This window comes from Phalaenopsis equestris, unplaced genomic scaffold (assembly GCF_001263595.1).
Source record: "Phalaenopsis equestris unplaced genomic scaffold, ASM126359v1 Scaffold000074, whole genome shotgun sequence".
Classification (NCBI taxonomy): domain Eukaryota; kingdom Viridiplantae; phylum Streptophyta; class Magnoliopsida; order Asparagales; family Orchidaceae; genus Phalaenopsis; species Phalaenopsis equestris.
The window spans coordinates 173,157-197,843 of record NW_018164516.1 but is presented as its reverse complement, the minus strand read 5'-3'; the positions used below and the strand labels follow the sequence as shown (position 1 = coordinate 197,843).

Genomic DNA, 24,687 nt, shown 5'->3' with positions numbered 1-24,687 from the left:
AGATCGGATACGGAATAATTTTTCCCCAAAAGATAACCGCCAGTGTTATCCAAAAAACGCAGCGAGGGAGACGATGACCGCTGTTCTCCCGCGGCTCGCCACACTCGTGTCCTCTGCTTACCCTACTCGTCCCGCCGTTCACTTTCCTCCTTCATGCATCCCCGCCGTCTTGAACCTACGCCGCTTTTCCCGCTTCTCGGCCTCCCAGATTCAGTGCTCTGCTGGACGGACCGGCTTCTTCACGAGGCTTGGCCGCCTTATAAAGGAAAAGGCCAAGAGTGACGTGGAGAAGATGTTCTCTGGCTTCTCGAAAACTCGAGAGAACCTCGCCGTCATTGATGAGCTACTCCTGTACTGGAATCTTGCCGACACTGATCGCGTCCTCGATGAGCTTGAAGAGGTTGCTCCCTTCTCCTTCTCTTTTTGCGAATGAAAAGCTCGGAAAGCGGTTAGGTTTAGAGTTGAATTTATTCGTTTCTTTAGTAGGCATTGCTGGTATCAGATTTTGGGCCTAAGATTTCCATGAAGATTGTCGATAGCCTCAAGAATGATATCCGTGCCGGAAAACTTAAGTCGGGAAATGAAATAAAGGTAGTGAGTTTTCTGCTATTTCTCCAAGCGATTGTCTTTATTTTATGAAATTTGGCTTTGTTTAGGAAGCGTTGAAGCGGAGTGTTCTTGATCTTTTAACTGGAAAAGGTGGCAAGACAGAACTCCAGCTAGGGTTTAGGTATTGTGTCGATCTGAAAAGATAAAGGTTTTTTGTCCGTGCTTTTGCTGTGATGGAGGATGTCTTTTCAGGAAGCCCGCTGTAATTATGGTAGTTGGAGTCAATGGAGGGGGAAAAACTACCTCTCTAGGTAATGCATTCTGATAGTACAAATTCTGCCCCCCGTTATTTCTTCATATTTATTTATGGGCTTCATGGGGTACGTTTTATGGAATCTAGTTGAACTTATTGGCGATGAAGTTTCCTTAGTTACGGAATTGCCGAACAAAATTATTTGGCAAAAATTGTAAATTGTGGGTTTTTCTTTATCTATATGTGTCGTCCAGTATCCCTCACAAAATCCAACAGCCTCTTTAACTTCCATTTATTTAAATGCACACTTTGAGATGTTTTTAATGTTAAAATCCTTAATTAGATGATTTGATTGATCTCAATGACAGTTGCTATGCCATACTTCTCCATCTTTCTGCCTGTCCGGCACATGCTTGTCCCTGCTTTTAATGAAAAAATTAACACTGAGCTAAAAAATGAGCACACGTGTGTAAAATCTGTAGAGCTTCACTGTTTGGCAAGCATCCATTATTTCTATGGCTGCTTCTCTTTCTTTTTAAGGCTTTCTATTTTTTGAAGTCTCAGTAGCAGATGAACTTTTAGTGCATGCAGTAGATTTTTAAATTGGAATTGCTTTTTTTTAAATGGTAAAGAAACAACATTTTTGAATTCCAATGTTGCTATATTACTACTGCCAACAGCACTAATATTTGTAGAGATTTTTCATATTCTTGAAGTTTTTTTTTTGGAGATATACACATGAAGTAATAAGTAATAGATCTATTCATATTTACTTGCATAGGAAAGCTTGCTTGGAGACTGCAGAATGAGGGCGTAAAGGTGAGATTGAAAATTGATTGTTCTATACTTCTATTTTACCTGAGAACTAAATTGTTGCACTTTTTTTTATAAAACAGCTGCGCATTTTAGCCAGTTTGCATGCAAAAAGGAAGAAAACTTTTACAGTGCCGTTAACCTGATTCTTCTGTATATTTTATTTTATGGTATGCCATACCCAACATAATTTTCTTTTTATCTCTCAGGTATTGATGGCTGCTGGTGATACCTTTAGAGCAGCTGCTAGTGAGCAGCTGGAAGTATGGGCTGAGAGAACTGGATCAGAGATAGTCATGGCTGAGGGTGACAAGGCTAAAGCCCCATTAGGTGTGTATGCATATTAAATAATACCATTTGAAATCCGAGGAAATATTCTCACTAGTATATGTCATAAAAATGCTCGGTGGTATTTTGAAGCTGTTTTGTGGATAGTTCTTTCACAGGCTGTCAAGAAGGGTAAGGAGCAAGGTTATGGCGTTGTTCTATGTGATACATCTGGACGTGGGTGTCTCTTGTTTGCTTTATATTGTTTTGTTTGATTGATATAATTTACTTTATAAATTTTGATGGGACGCTAAAATTTTTAGGTCTGCACACTAATTACAGCCTGATGGAAGAGTTGGTCTCATGCAAGAAAGCTGTAGCTAAAGTCATCCCTGGTGCTCCTAATGTATAATTTGTTTCTTCACATTTTACTTTTATTTTCCAATTGAAATAGATTGACACATCATTTATCCTTTTTTTTCTAGGAAAGAGTTTCTTATTTACACATCACTAGCATTTCTTCTCCTTGAACAGTTTAAATGATACTACATTATGCATAGTTTGCACTCTGGTTCTGTATTTAGTAGTGTGCAAATTTGTGACATTTTTTCGTTAAATTGAAAAATGGACCCTAGGTTTTTTCTTAAATAGGACTTTCTAAAATATTAAATAAGATACTTTCAGAAATTTGAATGTGTCCCCAGGAATATTGATATCTTCAACTACAGTTCATTGAATTTTGGGCGTTGTCTAACACGACGAATTATTGTGTTGATATTTTTATGAAAATTAGTGAAGTTAGAAAACTGGTGCTTCTTTTGGTGCGTCCCTACATGGTGTAAAGATTTGTAAGGCTGATATTCTAGATGCTCAATGGTTTTTCTTTGAACTATGATGGCAATATGTTCAACTAATATTTAGGTTTGACCTTCAAAAACTTGTAGCCATCTGTTTCTTCCTCTGGGATTGATGATTGCTCAAGCTTAATTGCGAGTCATCTTTTTCTTGTTAATGTGCAATTTATCTAACCAGACCAACACTTAAGCCCCAAAACTTGTTTTCGACTAGGCCAACTCCATTTTTAGCTAAAACAACATTTGCTTATATATTAATATTTTCCTATTGATTTTTTTTTGTAATAACATGCATTTTGTGTGCTTGTTTGCACGACATAGTATTGGTGTTAGAAATGTGCATAGAGGGTAGAAAATTTACTCATTAGATGAACATATAATATTAGTGTCAGAGCAATCAAAGGGGAAGGGATAGACCTATGTTAGTGTAGGTAGAAGCTATGCAAACTAATTTGTGAAGAATATGCTTAACACTAATGATACTCGATAGGAACAAGTGAAAATGGATGTTTCACAAATAGTTTGAATAAAACAAGTGATGATGACTTGCACCATAGAATATTGGTATTTATTTTTTCTTTGCATTTTATTCTGACACTAAAGTTTCTGTTAGTGAGAGCTGCAAAATGGAGTGGTTAGTTATCTCTGCTATAACCTTATTTTCACTCAATTTGATTTCTGTAAATTGAGAGTTCATTATTTTTGGAAGATTGAGCCCAAGTCGTAGACAGAAATTTTTAAGAGACTTACTGGATTAGTTGGCACCCACACCTCCATTAGAACTTGATTGTTATAAGTTTGAACCACGGAAATAGCCTTTATGCAATATAGGCATGGTTGTGTATGTCAACGCACCTCCTAGACCTCACATTGGTGCAAGCATCATGCACTAGGTGCACTCCTATTTAAATTTCTTTTAAGTGTTAGTTGCAATAACATTTTGAGTTATTTTTTGTTTTTTTTAATAATGTTTTCCTGGTTTGGCTCATTCACTTTATATTAGTGTCATTTCTTGTGATTATCTCTCTCCCTCCTTTTCTTTTAGTTATAAATGTTAAATTTTTAGATTATTTGATTAAGCTACTTTGATTAAGGACAACGCTTTTCTCCATAAATGATTTTTTTGATGCCATCTGGTCATCTAAGCATGCATGCATTATTTTCTTTAGAACTTGATACTTATGCATGATAGTTATATTTCTGTGTTGTTTTGCCTGTTGAATTGGCATATTATGTGTCTTGATACAACAACAACAAGCCTTTATCCCACTAATTGGGGTCGGCTACGTGAATCCTTTTTTCTGCATTGTGTCCTATTGAGAATCACATATCATGATAGCTTGAGGAAATTTAGTACAAGGAAAAGGGGAATGTTTAGCATAATAAGATGGATGCTTGAATAAATCCAGGTGCAAATCCCTTGAAATTACAACTTGGGTTTGCATAGTAAGAAGAAAAGACTCACAATTTTTGTTAAAAGCATTTATACTCATGAAAATAAATTTCTCCTAACTCACGGGATCACATCACATCTAATTGAGTAAACATAAAGTAGTATTAAGCTTGATTTGAATTTTTTAAAAGAGTAAATTACATTTGGGTCCTCGAGGTTAATAGGATGCTTGATGTTGGTCCACACTTTTAAAAGCCCTATAGTGGGTTGGGCTGACAAAGAAAGCTTGTTGCTCCCGAACAACTCGTGCTCTGCTCAATAAGTAGCTCATGTTTTAATCCATTGTTAAATAAGCTAACCAAACACAAACAAATTTTTTAAGCTTGAATTATAAAATGAGACAAACAACCCTTTTTTTGATCGTGTTCGACTCGTTTTAGGTTAAAATGAGGAAATTATTATATAATAATATATTGTATATATTTATATCTATGTTTAATACATCACAACTCGTGTGGTCATGTGATTTTGTGCCTTTTATTACATAGGGATGGTGCATGTTCGAATCCAACACCCTATATTTATTTCTCTAATTAATTTTAATTAGCCAATTTTGAGTCGAACACGAGCTAAACATGAACAAGAATATATAGATCGAGCCACGAATGCACTGTTCATGAGCAATTTCGAACACGACCCAATTTCGAACTAGCTGACACGAGCCAAGCCTAAGCTCGCTCAAGCTCGATTGGTTTACAACCCTAGTAATTGGGCCTCTAATTTTGTTTTAATGCACTTAGGTCTTCCAACTTAATCGTCGGTGGTTTGCAAACTTTCACTTATTATTTAATGTCACTTGAGATTTGCCATAAAGTATTATGTGGTCATACATGCTCACATAATTGAATGTTGGGTATTTCAAGTTCCAATTCTGTATTCATAATATGCTTCAACTTAAAAAAAATGATTTAGTTCATATAAAAAATTAAGAGTTGAACCACAATATTCTCTCTCCCATTTGGACTATTTTGTTGGAATAGTATTGAGAATATATGTAATATGTTATGAAATATTCAGAATTATTTGATTTCTAGTACAATAGCTGTCGTGACTTTTGTTTTTTTTTTTTTGGGTGCTTTGTTAGATCTGTGGAGTATTATTTTTTTTTTTCAAAATTGCCGAAGTACATAAATATAGAGGGTCACAGGGGCAGCTTTAGAAGCTTGTTTGATGATGGGAGGTGTTGTTTTGGGAAATGAGAGTAGTGTTCATGGCTTGATTGATGATGAGATTAGTCGGGGCAGGCGACTGGGGTAGCATTGGTACTTTAGCAGCAATGACTTGAGTTTTGGACGACACCTATAGTGGCTTGGGCTTTGATATGATACTGCGAGACAACAATTACATTAGAAAGTGATGATGGTTGGGTCGATGGGTTTGACAATGGCTAGAATAGGGTTGAATGGGTTGAGGCTCTGAAACGAGGGCAAGGATTCACATGGATTTGAAATTTGTTCAACTCGGATGATTTTCTTATATGTTGATTTTGACACTTTTGGGTATTGCTAATGCCTCACAACTTTCTGCTTAATTATATTCTAATCAAATATAAAAATATGAAATACATGCTGATAAAGTAATAAGATATAATATAATCATTTTTTTTTATGAAATATCCTCTTTAAATAGGCAATTATGACTGGGATATAATACTAACTTTATCAAATGAGGAATAAGTATTATATTTTCTTAAAAAAATATATTAAGAATATATAAAAGAACTAGTTTTAATTTTTAATTAAATTATTTAAAATAATTTAGCTTATAATTTATAATATTTAAGCGAATTATTTAATCTTAAATTTCTTTAATTTTTTAAGATAATCAAGTTTTTAAAATTATTTCAAATTCTTTCAAATTTAATCACTCCATTAATTATATTTTTAATTGATTTGTTGGTTATAAATTGGATAATATTATTATAGAAATTATGTTAATTAAACTTTTTACTCTAAATTTAATTTATTTGACAAGTTTTTCCTAAGCAATCTTTTAATATTGTATAACAGTAGTGGGAATAGATGTTTAGAGTCAAGGTGCATGCCATTCTATCTGTCGGCGAAGTGATATGATGAACCGTAAAACATGGACTAAAAAATGTAAAAAAATAAAAATTGCAAAAATTCTGAATAAAAGTTCTTTCATAAAATATGATGAAATCATTTGAAACAGAAGTAAATTGCATTAATCTCTTTTAGTTCAAATGTATTATTTCTTGTAGTGTTGCGTGCATTCTTGGTGTAGGCGAATTGCCATGCACTGCAAACATTATTATATCATTTTTTGAATGATTACTACTTGCAACTACTCATGAACTATAGCTACCCTTGTAGGGACATACACCTTTCAAATCAAAAAACTTATTTAAATCTTAAATAAGAAACTATGTATAAATTCATTAATTTTAAAATTTGAGGGGGTAGGGTAAGATTCAATGGATTAAAAAAAAGGGGATATTTATAATAACATCATTCTTTCATAATTACATTTTTCACATCTTACTCTTATTAACTTTACATGAACCATAAATAAAAAGTAAATATGAATTCATTCACTTTGAATGTAAAGGTGGTATGTTGAAATTCAATGGATAAAAAATAAGGGATTTTTACAACTTAAAACAATTCTTCCTTAATGTTAAGGTGGTCATTTTTTTTTTTCGATTTTTGGTGTTATAAACAAAGTTGAGAATAGAGTTTCTTGAAGAATGGTGGTATATGATGCTGAACAAGGAAATCATAATAAAAAATTGATATTTCATGGGTTGATCTAATTTGACATCATGACAAGATTTTGCGGTAGAGTGAAAGTAGAAATATTGCCATGTCTAATGTTGTTCGCCAACTTGCAAATATAAGAAAAAGGTAATTATAAATCTATTTATGGGAAATATTATAATTGGTAACAAATTATAAAAATTATCTTATTTGAAATGTTTATGTTGCCATCTTCACTACCGTCATCATGAAGTTGTTGCTTTTTCTCATGATTATTATTTAGATTTGAAAAGAATTTAAATTTAAATTTCATTAGGCAAATAAGGGAAAAAAGTTATTTTTTTAAGTAAATAATGTGTTATTAGTATTTTCAATTATGGGTAACACAATCAAGAAAGATGTTAATCTTAATAAAAGCTATTATTGGGATGTACAATGTTTCCAATGATTGATGAATGAAATTTATAGCAAGGAAATATGTATGAAACATAGTCTTCTCTTAATATTTCATTAAGGCTCCAATGCAAGTATTAAAGATTTGGATGCTTTATATTTAGTGATCTCTTTACTTAAGCAAAGTGGCAATTGAATATATAATTAGTATAAAATTTTGGACCCTTTTTCTTGATGAAATTATGTAATAATATATGTTTTAATGCTTATAAATATGTTTTCAAAAGTCATGTTGGGTTGAATATATGTGAAGTTATGTTTGTATGCAATGAAAGGTGAAGTTTGACGGTTTTCTTCTATTAGCCATTTAGATGAGTATGCCTGAAAATATTATATTTATATTTATGTTGTTATTGTATTGGTAATGTCTTTTTCTGTCATCTTTATTTTAATATGGGTAGCTCACATTTCATCTATATAAAATATTTAGTAAAATTATAGATGGTAAGCTCAAATTATGTCTCCCTTCATGAAGAACTTTTAGCAATAGAAATATATGATCTTCTATAATATTATGAAAAGCTATGTAGTGTGGAAGGCATTATGGAGGAACACTATGGTGTCCAAATAATTGACTGCTTGGCGACTAAACTTTGGTTCTCATTAGAATGCACAACGCAATGTCAGGACAAAACTTAAAGAAAGGCTAACATTTGCATTTAAGATGGCTTGTCATTTTAAAGAAAGAGCAAGGTGGATGCATTGACCATGTCCTTGTCACTTGGATTCAAGTTAAAATCATCCTGATGATTGATAAGGCATATGAATTAGTGGCGTGACAAACCATAGAGCTTACACAATATTAACTCATATCATCTTAGGAAATGTCATGATTGCATTTGGGGTGATAGTTTTTTAAGATGAATAAGAGAAACTTTAATAGACCATTTTTTTAGCGAAGGAGAAATATTTGCTAAGATGTGTGAAATAGTGATGAGTTGGCGCAACAAAGCCTTGCAGAAATGTCAAGATTGTCACACTATACTATTTGCAAAGGAGCTTGTGGCACAAGACTACAGGACGGTGACATCAAGTGTTAGTCATGAATAAAACTATATTAATATATCTGTTCAAATGAATGACTTAATAAGTCTTGGTAATGCTTTTTTACAATCAAGTTTAGTGGTGGGGATTAAGATTTACATCCTCAAATAGATATGAGGTTGGTTGGAAGCAGCTATAAATGCTATGATGAGTACAATGGGTTGGTAGAATTAGTGCATTTGAACTCTTTCTCTTTCAAACATTTTGCAATTAAGGCATAATAGTAATAAAGCTCTTATTGAATAATATATTAAAAGTCATATCATGAAATCTTTGAATTTTTTGTATATTTATAGGTTTTGACCAATCATTTATGGCTTCAGGGGTTGTTTAGTTTTCTGAAAAAAGAATGCATCGTAAAAGAAATACAATGTAATTGAAATACACTATATTTGAAATACTTCAAATTTGTTTGCTTTGGTGTAAAGTAAATATAAGAATTTACTTTTTTGCATTTGGTTTGAAGAAAAACAAAATTAACGAAAAAATCGCTCTGTGATGGGTGGCAACTGTGATTGATGGTCGTGATGGGCGGCGACAGTAAGCGGCGGTGGGCGATGAGTTGCAGAAGTAGGCTGCGGGTGGTGGCGACAGTGACAACTAGCGATATGCACCAATCAACAACATGCAACAATAATAGGCTGCAATTTACAATATATTTGTAAATCGCCAAAATCTAACGATTTTGGAATACACTAGTTTTGAACTGCATTGTGAGTTTCAAATTCACTAAAATTTTATATTATATTCCGTTTTCATTCAACCAAAAACCAAAATTTTGAAATCCCTTACTTTTCATTTGCATTACACCAATTATGCATGGAATCAAATAACCCTTTTTCTTATTTGAATTAATATATGATCTCTCTCTTGACATAAAAAAAATTAAGGTTATAGATGTGGTTCATTAAACAATTTTATGTAGATTTAAATATAAGTTTTTTGTTTGTAAATTTTGAAATACTTTTTTAAGATGCTCCTAATGATCAGTTTATGTATGTCTATAATTTAAAATGCCATTAAAATACATGACAAGAAATTTAAACAAAGAAGCAAGATATGATTTATTTTCATCATGTAACTAGGTGCATCCATTCATCGAAAATATATCATTAAACATTTATTTCTTAAAAACTATTTTTCATTTACAACCTTATTTTATTCTCACTTGATGATAGCGACCATTTCTCAAATTAATCATAAAAAAAGTCAAAGCATTTTTTATCATGTGCAACTTATCGTTGAAGTGACATATATGAAATCTTAATGTGATTTTGTTGGTGGCACTCTATCCATGGATATATGTTTATTCTCATGTTTCTTAGATATGAGCAAAGTAGGTGCAATACAAGGACTTATATTTCTTTTTTTGTAATTGATCAAGTTACCTTTGATACCAATTCGATTTAGGATGATTTGAGCTTAAGAGTTTTTCAATGCACTTGGAATGATGTGTAGATCATACAAAGGATCTTAGGATTCACTAATCAAATTACACTATATACTTCTATATTTTCTTTCTCTAGATACAAATTGATAAAGGTAAGAATCAAAATCAACATAACAATGTAAAAATCAAATACATTTTAAGAATCAATGAAGATTTAAACAACAAAATCAAAGAGCAACTACAATATATTCACTGCAGCTAGGATTTTAGTTGTCTAAAATTTGAACAAACTTATGCAGCTTAATCATAGAGGCATTTGTATGTACATGTCTTTCATCGATCTCATTTAAAGCAGCTATTAAAATTCTTTTTTTCCTTAGATATTTACTTGGTGCCATAATAATATTAAATCCCCAAAAACCATCTACAAAAGCCAAACCATGAAAAATCCAAATATTATGTATATGTATTGGTTTTGGCAAGTCATTAATTGCTTTAACATTATCAATATCAAAATGCAATCAATGTGAAGACAACAAAAATTTAGAAGATCCTAAATAGGGTCACAAAATTATACTTCTTTAGATTTAAAAATATTATTCTAAAATGCATCAAGTTAGCATCTCATATTATGTTAAATTGATGCAATTTTTAATCAAAATGCTTTAAAACATGATTCATTATCCTCATGTAGTCGATGCATTGAAAAATTCTAAATTTATTATTAATCATTTTTTAGTGTATCTTTTTTCGTGAGAATAATGTTTCATTTAACTTCTTCTCTCATTCTCACTTGATTGCTATTTAAATTGATTTTTGAAAAAATAACAGTTTCATTCATCATATCAATATATCATTCAATGGAAGTATGATAAACTTATATTTACTAATGATTTTATTGATGGTTGCACATTGACACACATTCTAGTTCTCATTTTCTTCGGTGAGAGCTTAGTGAGCATCATACAAGAACATGGTTTTTGTAATGAACTCCTTAACTTAATCACCAATCTATCCATCTACGATACCTATTTGATGCTGAATGATTTGTTGTTAAGGCTTTGTTGTTGTTGTTGTTGTTGTGTTTCTTATTACAATTTGAGTTGATGCAATGATGCCAATCATTCAATGAAACTTAGGATATGTAGATCAAAGGCCATTAAATACTAAACATTTTTTCTTAACTGAACAGATTAGAAACCAAATAATGATGCAATGATCGAAAATTTTGAATCACACAAAATCATTTGAAGTGTTGAAATTCGTTCATTACTAGTCGAATCTCAATATGTCAAATTTGAGCAAAATCGTATCATCTAATATAGGTGCATTTGTAAGTCTTTTGTTGATCTCTATAATAGCACAGTCTACTTATGAAGTTCATTTAAACTCTCATTGCTTCAAACAATTAGCAATTAGTGCCATAACAATACTAAACCCTTGGTGAATTATCAATAAAAAGTAGAAAAAACTATGCAAACTTTTTAGTATGTAACTGTGTATATTGGTAGGTTTTGATTAATCATTAATTGCTTTAACATTATTAGAAATAACATGCAATCCATCTCCAAAACTTCCAGATCACAGATCGGTTCATAAAATAACTTTTTAATAGTTAATTATGAATTTCCATCTCATAAAATTTCAAATACTATCTGAAGATGCATGGGATGACCACTTGTTGTCTTGATATACATTAAAGTATTCTCAAAGTACACACCAAAATAGCTAACAATAAAAGTTTGCAGAATGGGATTCATTATGTTCATTAAAGTGCTAGTTGCTTTGGTTAATCTAGAAGGCATTGCCTGTCATTCATAAATTTATCTTTTGCTTTTAAAGTAGTTTTCCATTTAATACCTCCTTGCTCTCATTTTATTGCTATTTATCAAATTAGTTTTAGTAAGAAGGCAGCCTCATTCGTCATATCTAGCATATCATCAACTGAGGTATATAAAAGGCATATTTAATGGTGATTTTATTAAAGTCTTTACTGTTTATGCTTATATGTCAACTTCCATCTTTCTTAAGTACGAGCAAAGAAGATATAACACAGGGTCCCATGGTTTCCTTAATAAACCCCTTATGTGAATCACCAAGCTATCATTATGCATGATGGTCTTGGTCCTTGAGATTATGGTTTTATAATGTAACTTTAATGATACAATATATGTAGATTATGCAAGTGAATTTATGATTCAAAGTTCAAATATAAGTAAATACTAAAAAAACTATTATTTATAGATGCAAACCAGAGAATTAATAGCCAAAAAATGATGCAATGATCAAATCAGTCTAAATAATTTAATAAGATATCAAACCTCACAAAATTAGCGAGCAATTGCAATTTAATTAGTACAATTAAATTCCTAGTTTTATCAAGTTTAAACAAAGTAAAGTACACTATAGTTTAAAAGCGAAGTATTTATTCTCTATTGTATATTATATCTTCAATGCCTTGCAATGCTTAAACATTGTAAAACCCTTCAACCTTCCATTTTGGAACATAGGTCAAGCTTTGGAAACTAGATGCCCCATTTGTGATAAGATCTGCAATGATTGGAGCACGAATCATCCAAGAGACGAGTCTAAATGGTTACTTTTGCAAAGACAATAACAAGATTCAATTAATAAGTTTGACGTCAGGCGTGACCTTTCTAAGTGATTTAATCAAGAAATCATAGGGAGGTATGGGTAGTGTAAGACTTAGGCCGAGTCTATTATCTTTTAAAGGAATTTTGTTAAGTACCTACCTTCTGAAGTCCAAAACACCATTCCTGCAATTTTGTTTTCGATCCAAACAACTCGCCAAGGAAAATTAATCATCTCTATCATTCTTGTGCTCTCACCAATTTAAGCATTATAGATACTCTACATTCATCCGCATAGGTCGATTGTCAAGAAGATCTAACAGTTAACTTGAAGGTATTTCATAATACTTTTAATTCAGAATATTCATATAAGCAAAATGAATTTTCAAATTACAAGTATTTCACATAAGAGACTTTGCCAAAAATACTTCAAAAAGAAGAAATGCCAGATACAGGACAAAAGGTACGAATGTTATTTCATTTCTCAAAAATTCCAAAATTACAAAAAAAAAAAGAGTTGATTTTGTTATACTCTTCAAGACCAAGGAGATGGTCACTCTTCACTAGGTAATCCAGCCAATAGAGGACACCATTTTAGAACTTCTCTTGGAGAGCGGCCCTTTGTACAAAACTTTAGGAATGTTCCTCGACAAACTCCTCGGAAGACGTCATGGTGGCCATCTTCTCTCACAATTGCCTAACTTCATCCTCGATGGCTCTGCATTGAATTCACAATGAGGCAAACTCCTCTAGAGCCTCACTTAGCTGACCGCATGGCATGAGAGAATCCATTTTGAACAAGAAGATTTCATCCTTCAATGAGAGGGACAACCTATCAAAGACTTTCCTCTTCTTCCTCTCCTGAGGGAGATTCTGTGTCATTTGTTAGTATCAAAAACTTTCCTCTTCTTCCTCTCCTGAGGGAGATTCTGTGTCATTCCTCTTCTTCCTCTCCAATGTATGAGTTGCGTACCACCGAATTACTTGGAGGCGCATCACCTCTACGACAGATCATCCTTCTCCATGGGATTGAAAACACCGACCAAGGTGGATGACTGGATAACTGAATCCAAGCAGTAGGCGAGCCTTGCCCCCATGTGGTGACATGATGCTCAAATCTCTTATAAGGTTAGTAAGGGTGTACCTGTCATCTTCACTCAGTTGAATGAATTCATCACCTTTTTCTTCGGAAGGATCCATTTTACTGTGGTCCTCTCGGCGGAGACTGGCACCTTCCTCTTCTTTCGAGGTGGTTAATCCTTGACAACCTCCTTACATTTTTTGTTTGCTGGCAGATTTGTAGAGAGCTTGTTATGCACTTTTTCTTTGACTGAAGCTCCTCGTCACCTGCAATGACTGTTCGTTAACCAACCAGGGAAAGTAAGGAGATGGACTGTGTCTCCAGCGGGCGTTCAAGATGCCCTCTTCCCCTCTGGGCTGAGCGGTCTTGCTACCTCTTACCTAGAAAGTATCTACTGAAGATAGTGGGTTTACTCACTCTTCTCTTTTCTTTCAAAAATTTCTCTTAGAATGAGAATCAAGTTGTCCTTCGTCTTCTTCTGAATTACTATGGTAGAAAGAGAGATTGAATAAAGATGTAGGTATATACCTACAACAACATGGCCTAGTTCTTTCCTCCAGCCATGCTTCTCCAAGCTCGTGATGGGTTCTTCGACTACTGCATCTACCAACACTCAATCCTGGATTATCTCCCCAAACCCTTACGAGGCTAGTAACTTCTCGATAATGGCAACTTTTATGTTCCTAGATACATTCAACTCCACCTCCTTCACTCGGGCTTGAGCTCTTGGTGTGTTAGCTTCTCTGTCTCCTTTGCCAAAGGTAAGCGAATCGGTCTCACCTGGATCTACCAAGTTTTCTTCTAGGAAGCAAGCTAAACTTCCTCTTTCAATCCTTCACTTTATTCTTCAACCCATAGAATGGGATCCTGGTCCCGATAATTTGACTAATTCACTTTGGTAGGTCCTCGTAGAGAAGAGGAACTTGAAGAGCTTGGTCAATCATGGAATCTTCATGCACTGAAGATACATCACCAACATCATGATGCCAACAAAAGAATTCAACACCACTGGAGCTGGAATAATGCAAAGAAGTTGAAGATGCCCATCAGCTTTTGGCAAAATGGCAATCAAAGGCCAAGTTTAGACTATTCTTTATAGAACGCCCATTCTGTTTTCTCCGCTACTCTGACGAATGGAAGACTCTAAGACATACTTGAGCTTGATCGACTGTAAATGCTTGTGGATTATTTTTTAAAGACCGGAAGATTCAACTATAATGAACGATATGTGATCAGTCTAAAAAGAAGAGACATGGTGATAACATAGAATAAAATGTTAGAGATAAATGGTGGGTGAGAATGAAATAATCAATGTGGCTCCTTTTACTGAGTGGAAATTTGTAACTGCTTTAAGGTTAAGAAATAAAAAACAGGACATCAAAGATAATGAACCATATATCATAAAACTTTCAAGTTATCATGGGAACCGAAGTGACAAAATAAAACTTATATTTAATGAAAATATTAAAGTTTATTGCAGACTCTTTCACTCTTTCGAATGCAAGGAAATACAATGAATTAAATGGTTATTCGGTTTGCTAAACAAGTAATGCAGTATAAACTGAATATAATACATAAGTAATATATTTTATATGGAATTCTTTAAAGTTATTTGGTTTACTGTAAAATAAATATATGACTTTATATTTTTTTGTTTGATTTGAAGTACGTTAAAAATAATCTATTTCAAAAAAAATATATATAATGTATTATTATTGGGTGGTGGGCGTCATCTGATAGCGTCGGCCGACAATTAACACCAGTGACCAACCCCATGGGGGAGGTAGGTGAAGGGAGGTAGCAAACAACCGGTGACAAAGTGCTGCAGTTATGGGTGGCGGGCGGCGATGGATGACGAGCAACAACGACAGAGGTCAAGTGAGGACAGTTGCAGGGCGGAGACAAAGGATGAAGGATTGCATGCAGTGTATACAATGTCTGAACGACGTCAGTGGCGACAAACAATGGTAGGGCCGCGACGGTGGCGAAAGGCAGGCAGACAATGGACGACCGACAAGCGACGACAGCTTCAAACGACAGACGGGGGGTGGCGAGCTATAACGGAGTCTGTTGATTGGTAGGTAACAAGAGGCGAGCAGTGGCAGATGATGGCGAGCAGTGGGCGGGGCGGCAGGCAACTACTTGCACAACCATGACCATATTAGGTGTAGCAGTGAAAGGAGGCAACGACAAAGTCCCAAACTTTTTAGGAGGGGGAAATTCCACTACATAATGTGTTTTCCTTGACCCCATGCTTCGTACCTGTGACACCTCCATCCGTCACAGCCAGATCGCTTTCAACGCAGGGTAGACTGATTGCTTCAGTTGTCTGCTTAGGTCCTCCCATAGGGGCGTCCAGAGCCACGTTTAGGTTCAGTCGGACAGTTTGTTCTATGTGATAGTTGGAGTCACAAAGGTCACTATAAGTAAAATGGTTTACAAGAAAAATTTGAAGTAAAAGTAATACATATTTATTTTCTAACAAATTATAAAGTTCGAAGCATCCTTTATGGCTTGATCTGTACTAACATTGGATTTCTGTGATTGTAGGAGATTTTTCTTGTTCACCCACGTCCTTAAGGTCGAATATCACGACAAGCTTTTGAACGATCAACTGCGACGGAGGATATTTAGCCGGATTGTTTATCGGCGAATCAATCTCTACAACAATCGTTCCAACTTTCGCGGCTGGAGGCTCCCCTTGACCGAAAAGCTAGTCTCCTTTCTTCCATTTGCAACTATCTTATGTCTCTTTCGGCCGCAATTCCTCTTTGCAATACCTCTTCATCACCTTCAAAAAAAATAAAATAAAATAAAATAAAATAAAATAACGCAATACCTCTTCATCACCTTCAAAAAAAAAAAATAATAAAATAAAATAAAATAAAAAAACAATACCTCTTCATCTAGAATGTTGGTTTTGATCAGTTGAGATCTGCCATGATGAGCAGGAACTGGCCGAATCCAAGGAACGAGGAATGGTTGTTGAGATGCAAACTGACTCAACGAATGTCTTATCTCTCTATCGATAAGAGTTAGAATCCGAAATTCAAGGAAGTGTCCACATCATGTGATTCATTAATCAGTTAATCAGTTAATGCATTTAATTCTTTCTTTTTTATTACGACATAGCTTTCTAAGAGACGAGAGAATTCGAGAACTAAATATATATAATCGAAAGAAGTTATTCCAAATCAACTGAAATAGACTCAAATAAATGGACCTTTCTCCCAACCATGGCCTGCTAAGGAGACGGGCCCAAGCAAGAATGACAAAGGTGATTAACCCAACTCAACTGGACTCGGGGAGCACCGACCTAATAACATTGGTTGAATGTAAATGATCGAGTACAAGCGACCAAATACGAATAGCCGAGTGTAGGGGGGCGACTACAAAAGGTTCGAATGTAAACACGAAAGAAATGAATGTAAGATCAAGAACTACCAATAATAAATTGACTTTGGAGAGGAAATCTATATGACAATCTAGGCTTTAATGACAATGTGACCAGGGAAGCAACTAGATGTCTCAAAAGGGCCCATACACCATTATAATTTACACATTTCTTTCTTTAGAAATCATCCCCTATATAAGGGAGGGGTTAAATGTAAAATTGATTCTGATCTCTGCTCAACTTTTTACCTCTTGACCAAAGCAAGGTGTGGCTCAACCCATCTTCCTTTTCTCTCCTCTGTCTCTCTCCTTTTTTTATGCTTTGTTCCTTGAGTGTGATTCACAGATTCAACAAATTAACATAAAATTAGCATCCACATATTATTACCTATGAAAATAGCATCCATCTAATAGCTATCTGGTTTTATCATTGAACCAAACTAGTCTGATCCCATACCAAGGCTTAATAGGCCTGCCTAATATTAGGAAATAAGTAATCTTTTTCAATGCTACATCTCATAGACATGGTTTAAAATAATTGAAATTATAAAATAAAATACATCAATTAATGAAATCAAATAAAATTTGCTTGGATCAGTAATTGATATGATTCTTCTAATGAAAGTAAACATGTGGATTTCTAACACAGACATAAAGTTATGTTTGCTGTTTTCTTAAGTTATAATGATTTTATCAAATAGTTATCTTTCTTTATCATTTGCCCTTTGCTTTCGGCATTGGTGGCCTATAATAAATAGGGGGACAAGTGAGCTACGATTGTCCAGTAATGTCTTTTTTCCATGCCAGGTGTCTTTGGCCTAATGTTCACCACCTTTGAGAATGAAATACATTTTTCCGCACACTAAACTTCGTGGAACCATAAGTAAGATGATCAAAACAAGGGGAGCCTGATTACCCTACTTTAAAGAATAGAAAAGTTTGGTTATGATTATCAGTAATTTAAGAATTTGCTTGTATCATCATTAAGGGCCATGAGATGAGCAACTAGCAAAGATGTGACTTACTTTCAACTTGGATGGACAATTAGTAACTGTTTCTTGTACAAAACACCTGCTTTACATGATTAGATGGACTGGTCTGTATTTGTTTTGTTTAAAAGACTTAAATTATAGTTCAGATTTTGTATTTGCTGCCAGTTAACTCCATTTGTTAATTTCACAGGAGATCTTACTCGTTCTCGATGGGACAAGTGGTTTGAATGTGCTACCGCAAGCTAGAGAATTTAATGAAGTAAACCGTTTAAACTGAACTGCTGCAGAGTCTCTCTTATTTTCATTTCTATGTTCTCTTGCAAGCTAGTCTCTCATCGCCATTGCTTTTTTGTTCTCAGTTCAATTATTCCAATTATCTAGAACTTTCAGCATTCAGGATTGTTGCGTGGACATAATTCATATTAGATTATTGTAGTAGAAAAATACAATGAGCAGGGTATGTATAAAGTTTGAACTTTATACCACTTGAAAGCCAGAGTGATGGCTTAGCACAAGGATTAGCTCCATTGCTTATGTGAAGGCGGGGACAGAATTCATGTCCTGAAGCATTGTGATTAACTTCACTCAAGACCCTTATAAGTTTTCTTCTATACATCACCTTATTAGCTCTGAAACGGTGACTTATCTGGTTCATTTATTTACCCATTCATATCCGGCAGGCCTGGCAACAATTGCACCCTTGTAGTTTTGTTGCCATGCAAATCAGCTTGATTACTGACATTACTTTCACAGCACAAACTGGTACCGGAACTCTTGGCTTATTTTGAGGTGCAGTGCTTCCAGTTGCATTGTCTGCCTCGAGAATTGTAGCGTGTTATTACTCACAGCAGCACAAATAGGAAAAAATAGGAGCTTTCAAGAAAAGTTAGGCCAAGCTCTATAACTCACAATTCCAGGGAACAAAACAGTTGGCAAATTCATCTTTAGCTGGCCTCTCTACCTTTTTTTCCATCCTTAATTAATGACCCACTCCCAGCACTGCTTTTAGTATTGAATTAGTTATCCTTATTAATCAGATCTCTCTTCTTACAGCAAGTTATTGAAAAACTTACTTTATTTTCAAATTTTTTTCTGCACTTATTATGCCTAACGGATCTGCGTGCAAAGGATTATAAAATCTAATACTGTCATTTGGAAACTTAAGATCTGTGGTGGTGATTAAGCCGTCATTTCATTTCATGGATGAGGGACGCTGAATCATATATGGGTGGAGATGTCATACTTCGGTTTATCATTCTTTAAATATATATATATTTTTTTCGCTCGACTTTTGTGAGCTCATCCAAACTTCTATCAGGTTGTTGGCGTTACTGGCTTAATCCTGACGAAGCTTGATGGTTCTGCTCGCGGAGGTTGTGTGGTATTCCCAACATTCATTTCTCTAATTTCTAGCTTCCTTTCGCTCACATGAACTTTGAATGCCCTTGCTCGAAGGCTCACATATGCATGCAAAATCATGTACGATGCCCCTATTTATATCACCAACGGGTGAATTAATAGGCGACTGGCACTAGCTCACAAACTCACCATTATTTATCGCATCATTTTTCTAACCTGCATTACTGAACTTGTATTTACTAATAGAGAACCATACAGAGCAGAGCATGCAGCGAGCTCTTATTTCTCCTAATACTTATTATGACTGACATGAGTATTGTAGGTCAGCGTAGTTGATGAACTAGGAATCCCTGTCAAATTTATTGGGGTTGGGGAAGGTGTTGATGATCTTCAACCATTCGATGCAGAGGCATTTGTTAACGCCATCTTCTCTGGAGCGAGATAAACCAGAATGTCAGATTGACATATTTGTTAATGCCATTTTATTTACTTTTGCTTGCCGCCTGTTTTTCATCCACTTTTAACGCATGTTCAGCCAGGTTTAAAATACACGTTTGGGTTTACGCTGTATTTTACCACCAAAAAATTTCCATACTACTGTTTGGTTGGCATGTATATATATATATGCAGGATTGAGAAATAAGCGGAAAAGGTTCAAAATTTAGGGATTTAATCGGAGTCGAACTGGATGATTATTAAGATTATTAATATAATTTAATAATATAAAAGGAAATTTTTAGTATTTTATTGTCTATTCTTCTAAATTAGGATACTCTATTTCTGAATGTTTTGAGCATCATTCTAATAATTAGAACATAATGATTTTTTCATTGTTAACCTAAATCTTTTATTGATCATTATTAGAGCCAGTAGATTTATCAAATTTGACTTGGTTTGTTAGTTCATCAATTGTAAAAGTGGTTTTAAAATTGAATTGGTCTAATGATTGGTTCATGGTTGAACTTATTGGGTTGATTAATGCTGTCCTGTTTTTAAAGTTACACATACTCATCAAATTTGGGCGGGTATCAAGAATATATTTACTTGAATGTATAGCATATCTGTTGAATAATAAAATTATTTTTGAATGAATCATTTTAATACACATTTTGTGCAATTAATTCAAATATTTGTTCAGTTATAAAGCCCACGAGACTGAATTTTTAGCCTTGAAATTCTTTTTCCTTCACATTTTGATTGATCGGAGCCCATTTTGTGCACTTAATTCAAATATTTGTTCAGTTATAAAGCCTACGAGACTGAATTTTTAGTCCTGAAATTCTTTTTCCTTCACATTTTGATTGATCGGAAGCCATTTTTTTTCTTTGATATTATTAGGATGAAGAGCTAAAAGATTATTTTTGGCTCTACATTAAAATAAATTTAATTGCATCTTAAATAAATGAAGGGTTTTTTTTTTTTGTTGCAAGAACTGAATTGTTGCGAAGTAAATGGATGCAATTGTGGCTAATTTTGATTTTGAACATTTCTAAAATTGGAATATAGAATTCGTATATTTTAAAATTTATTTTTTGAATAATTTTGTTTATCCTTCTATTTTTCTTTCATTTCTCTTTTTTTTTCCAATGAATTTCAATTATTTCAATTATTTTTTAAATTTTCTTCCTAATAATCGTTAGGTAAATTATTATGAAGAAAAAGTGTGCGATAGAATCATTCGCTTTTAAATCAAAATTTCTTAATGTGGTTGGAAAGTCCATAGATTAGATCAAATCAAAATTTCTTAATGAATTTCAGTCTCTTGTGTTAATGCTTCCTCCGCACTTCATGAAGAAGCTACTACATTGTTGGCTATTGTTTTGGTGGCAAATAGATCAAATTTTTTAGAAGTGGCATTTTGAGATGGAATCTCTTGTTTTACCAAACATCAACATTGGTCAATCAACAATTCCTTGGTGTATGGTATGCATTTTAAGAAGAATTTGGATGTTACTTCAAGACAACCCCACTAGATGGACTCATGTTTTTCGGGAAGGCAATCAAACTGCTGATTAGTTGGCTAAATTTGGCGCTTCCTTGAACATTACCTTGGTTGAGATTGATCCTCCTCATTTTCTTTTTCTTTTTTTTTTTTTGGCTACATGGAAATGGTTTATCCATTGTCTCATCTTAGATCCCTTTGTAATTGCATTGACTTTTCTTTTGGTGGAATAGATGCTTTCAAAAAAAGTAACTCAATCATTGCTAAAAAGCTTGCCTATGATGACGAGCATACATATACTCAACTAGATTGAGGTAGCTTGATAACTCCCCAATGATGCTCAACTCACCCTGTGATTGAGTTTGTTGAATTTCAATGATACCAACTCACTCAATTAGATCAATTTGCCCTATGGTTAAGTTGATTCATAATAGTTTTACTAGAAAGCCATACTTGAGAAAAAAATATTTTATAATGAACGATTATCCATGTAGGGTGTTAATAAGATAATATTAATTATAATACCTTTATTACGAAGAAGACATAGAGCATGATTATATCAAAATTTATGTGCAATGATAACTTAATTTGCAACATATAAACCAACCATCTATAAATAAGAGTGATGACCAATACCAAGAGAGGATGCTCAGACATTGAAAGGCTTATTTTTTGGACATTTTCCCTATTCTTTTATCTCAATACTCTCTATATTTTAGCTCTTTCATTGGTGGTGTGGATTCACAAACAAATTATGATCCAACACCTTTGATTAACCCATTTTATTTCAGCTCGTTTCTTTGTGATTTAGATTTTTGAATAAATCAAGATTTAGTATCTTAAAAAATGCTGTGAGCATGGATAATGCCATGAATAATAAGACGAGCCACACAAAGTGCTGAGCAAGTAATTAAGAAATCAAGAGCAATATTGAATGTTTCGGATAATCTATGACATAATAAATGAATAAGCTAAAAGAGAAAATGATCATAATAATAAAAGAGACATTGGAATAAGTGCCAAGGGTAGTCCTAAGGAATTGAATGCTCACTCCTATAGAATCAACAAAGCACTGAGGTAGAGTACTTGTTGCTAATGGGAGAAGGACCTCACCCTATAACTCGAAATAGTCAGTTCATCCTTCTTGGCATATGAAATGGAAAGAAGGCTATTTGAAACCCCTAGACAATATTAATTAAAGAATGCCTTGTCTAGAGAAATTGCTGAGGCAGAGGCCAAAAAGAGATTTAAAATTTTATTCTTGGAATCTTAAATGGGTAGATATGACTAATTTGACCATATAACTTTATTTAAATAACAGTTTGCCTATTTTGAATAATTGATGCTTATAAGTGTCATTTATTCTTTATGACTCTGAAGGAATTGACACTTAAGTGATTGAGTAATTTTTACTAGAAGTGATTACTTCCTACACATATTTCATGCCCGTACTTTTTGTAAAGTTTTCCAACATGTGAAAGCCATGTAAAAGTTTGTTAGCTCTATTATGAATTTGCTTGGAGCCAAGGGAGTCCCTAAACACCTTTACCACAATGCATTATCACTTCCTTCACACAATTCAAACGCATGTTTCTTTATAAGGTTTGTTAGTACGTAAAAGCCACGAAAAGAGTTTGCAAACTCTATTGCAGATTTACTAGGACCAAGGGAATCTCTATAGGCCTTTGTCACTCATTTTTTGGAGGGATATATTTTAGGTTAGAGATCTTGTACCTTCAATATCACATGTGAGGTTTGCCATAAGGTTGATAGAAGGCCCTTCATTTATGCCCTTGATCTACAATGTACAAAAACCTTAGTCAATTTATAGAATGGTCCAACAAAAACATTTCATTTAAGGAGCACGCCATTAGTGGGAGGATTTAGGAGTCACATCCACCAAAAAAAGTTTTTGTTAAGTCAACAAAGGAGAAGAAAGTCACCTAGAGGGGCTTATGATAAAATCAGACTTTGAGAAGCGTGAAACTCATTTCTTGGGTAAGATCACGTGTCCAAGGCCATCAGACTTGTCCAATGAAAGAGAAATTCTAGATGATGAGAGACGATTTGATCCTTGAGTGGAGGAGATCCCCATCACCCATTCACTAATTACATATGTAGACTTTGGTGCAAGTCTCAATGAATGAGATTATGGAAGCCATCCAAAACAAAGAATGTTTTTATAAATTGATGTTTATGAAGGTTGTGGGTCATCTACTTGACTCATAAATATATTGCATTTACCATCGCGACGATGATCATAATATTAAGGAATTTTTTCATATATGTATTGGCATCAATTTTTGATGTCACAGGTGTTGGGTGTCTACTTGAAAGACTTAAGGTGATCTACTACTCACTAGCAACATATCACAGCTCAAGACACTCATCTGAAACTTTCTAGCGCGTGTTCGGGGCACAACACTAGAGTTTGCAATGATTCGACATTGCTCAAGAGAGTCCACCATTAGGTGGATTCATTTAGGGCCTGTGATATGTTCGGTGTCCATTTCAGCGTTCAAAGATCACTCTGCACCCATTCTAAATTACATGTGGTCAAGGAAAGTCACTAAGCTCTCTTACACGTGCTGTAGGAAATTTTGGGTTTAGAACACCCAACCCACACCGCGTTCTGGGGCGACCATTGGCAACGAATCCCTTGGTAAGCAGCCAATAAAAATAAACATTTTTGAAGCTATAAGAAAATATTTCAGCACTACTGGCCCCCTGTAACTTATGCATCAAAGAAACTCTCCGTCGGACGATCTACGTAAAAATTAGGGTTTTTGGGCAAGACCAGCGCCTATGCTCCAGTCTCGGACACCTAGACACCAAACCTACATTCCGAAGCATTTTTTAAGGCGCTGAAAAGTAGGTGCCAACATACTAGCGCCTGGATACTAGCATGATGGCGCATAGGCACCATAATGGATGCCTAGGCGCCTACAAACGCCTCAAAACAACCACGTTTTTTTCAGAGCTATGCTCTGAAATCTTAAATTAGTTTATTCATCATTGGCCGAAATTAACATAACCAAATTATGCCATTAATCCACTAATTAACTCATAAAATTGCGTAATTAACTCATTAATAAATTAATGGAATTATAAAAACCACTTAAATTCAATCAATTAATAAAATAAATTAAACTAATAATCATCTAATTAAATCATTAATTATTTAAATAGAACCTATATGAGATTAATTAACTCATAATTACACAATTTAATACTAAATTTACATAATTAACTTAATAATTAATCAATTCAACTCATAATAATTCAAATAAAATATTAATCTTAAATTATTAAATATATAAATAAGTAAAAAAAAACATTAAAAAACTTAATTAAACTATTAATTAATGAATTAATTAAATATTTACAAAATTAATTGAAATTTTGATTAATCCATAAAATTTTAATAAACTTATAAAAATTTGAAATCAATTCAAACTTCAATTTAATAAAACCTAAACTTAATAAAATGATTAATTAATTAAATAATTTCAATAATTCACCAAAAATTAGTTGAC

The 24,687-nt window shown here is 33.8% G+C and overlaps 1 protein-coding gene across 2 annotated transcripts; it reads left to right on the top strand.

Annotated features, from left to right (window-relative positions):
- LOC110019720 (cell division protein FtsY homolog, chloroplastic) lies at positions 1-19,703 on the top strand. Of its 2 annotated transcripts, none has more exons than XM_020717508.1 (11): positions 1-400; positions 487-591; positions 657-730; positions 802-860; positions 1,584-1,621; positions 1,825-1,945; positions 2,051-2,119; positions 2,206-2,288; positions 18,041-18,109; positions 19,169-19,231; positions 19,532-19,703. In XM_020717508.1, the coding sequence occupies exons 1-11, from the start codon at positions 74-76 to the stop codon at positions 19,652-19,654; spliced, it is 1,131 nt and encodes a 376-aa protein (XP_020573167.1). In that variant the 5' UTR covers positions 1-73; the 3' UTR covers positions 19,655-19,703. The 2 variants fall into 2 exon arrangements, with proteins under 2 accessions (XP_020573167.1, XP_020573168.1); XM_020717509.1 differs by having other exon boundaries at positions 19,169-19,223; positions 19,532-19,646.
- Positions 19,704-24,687: the final 4,984 nt, after the last annotated feature.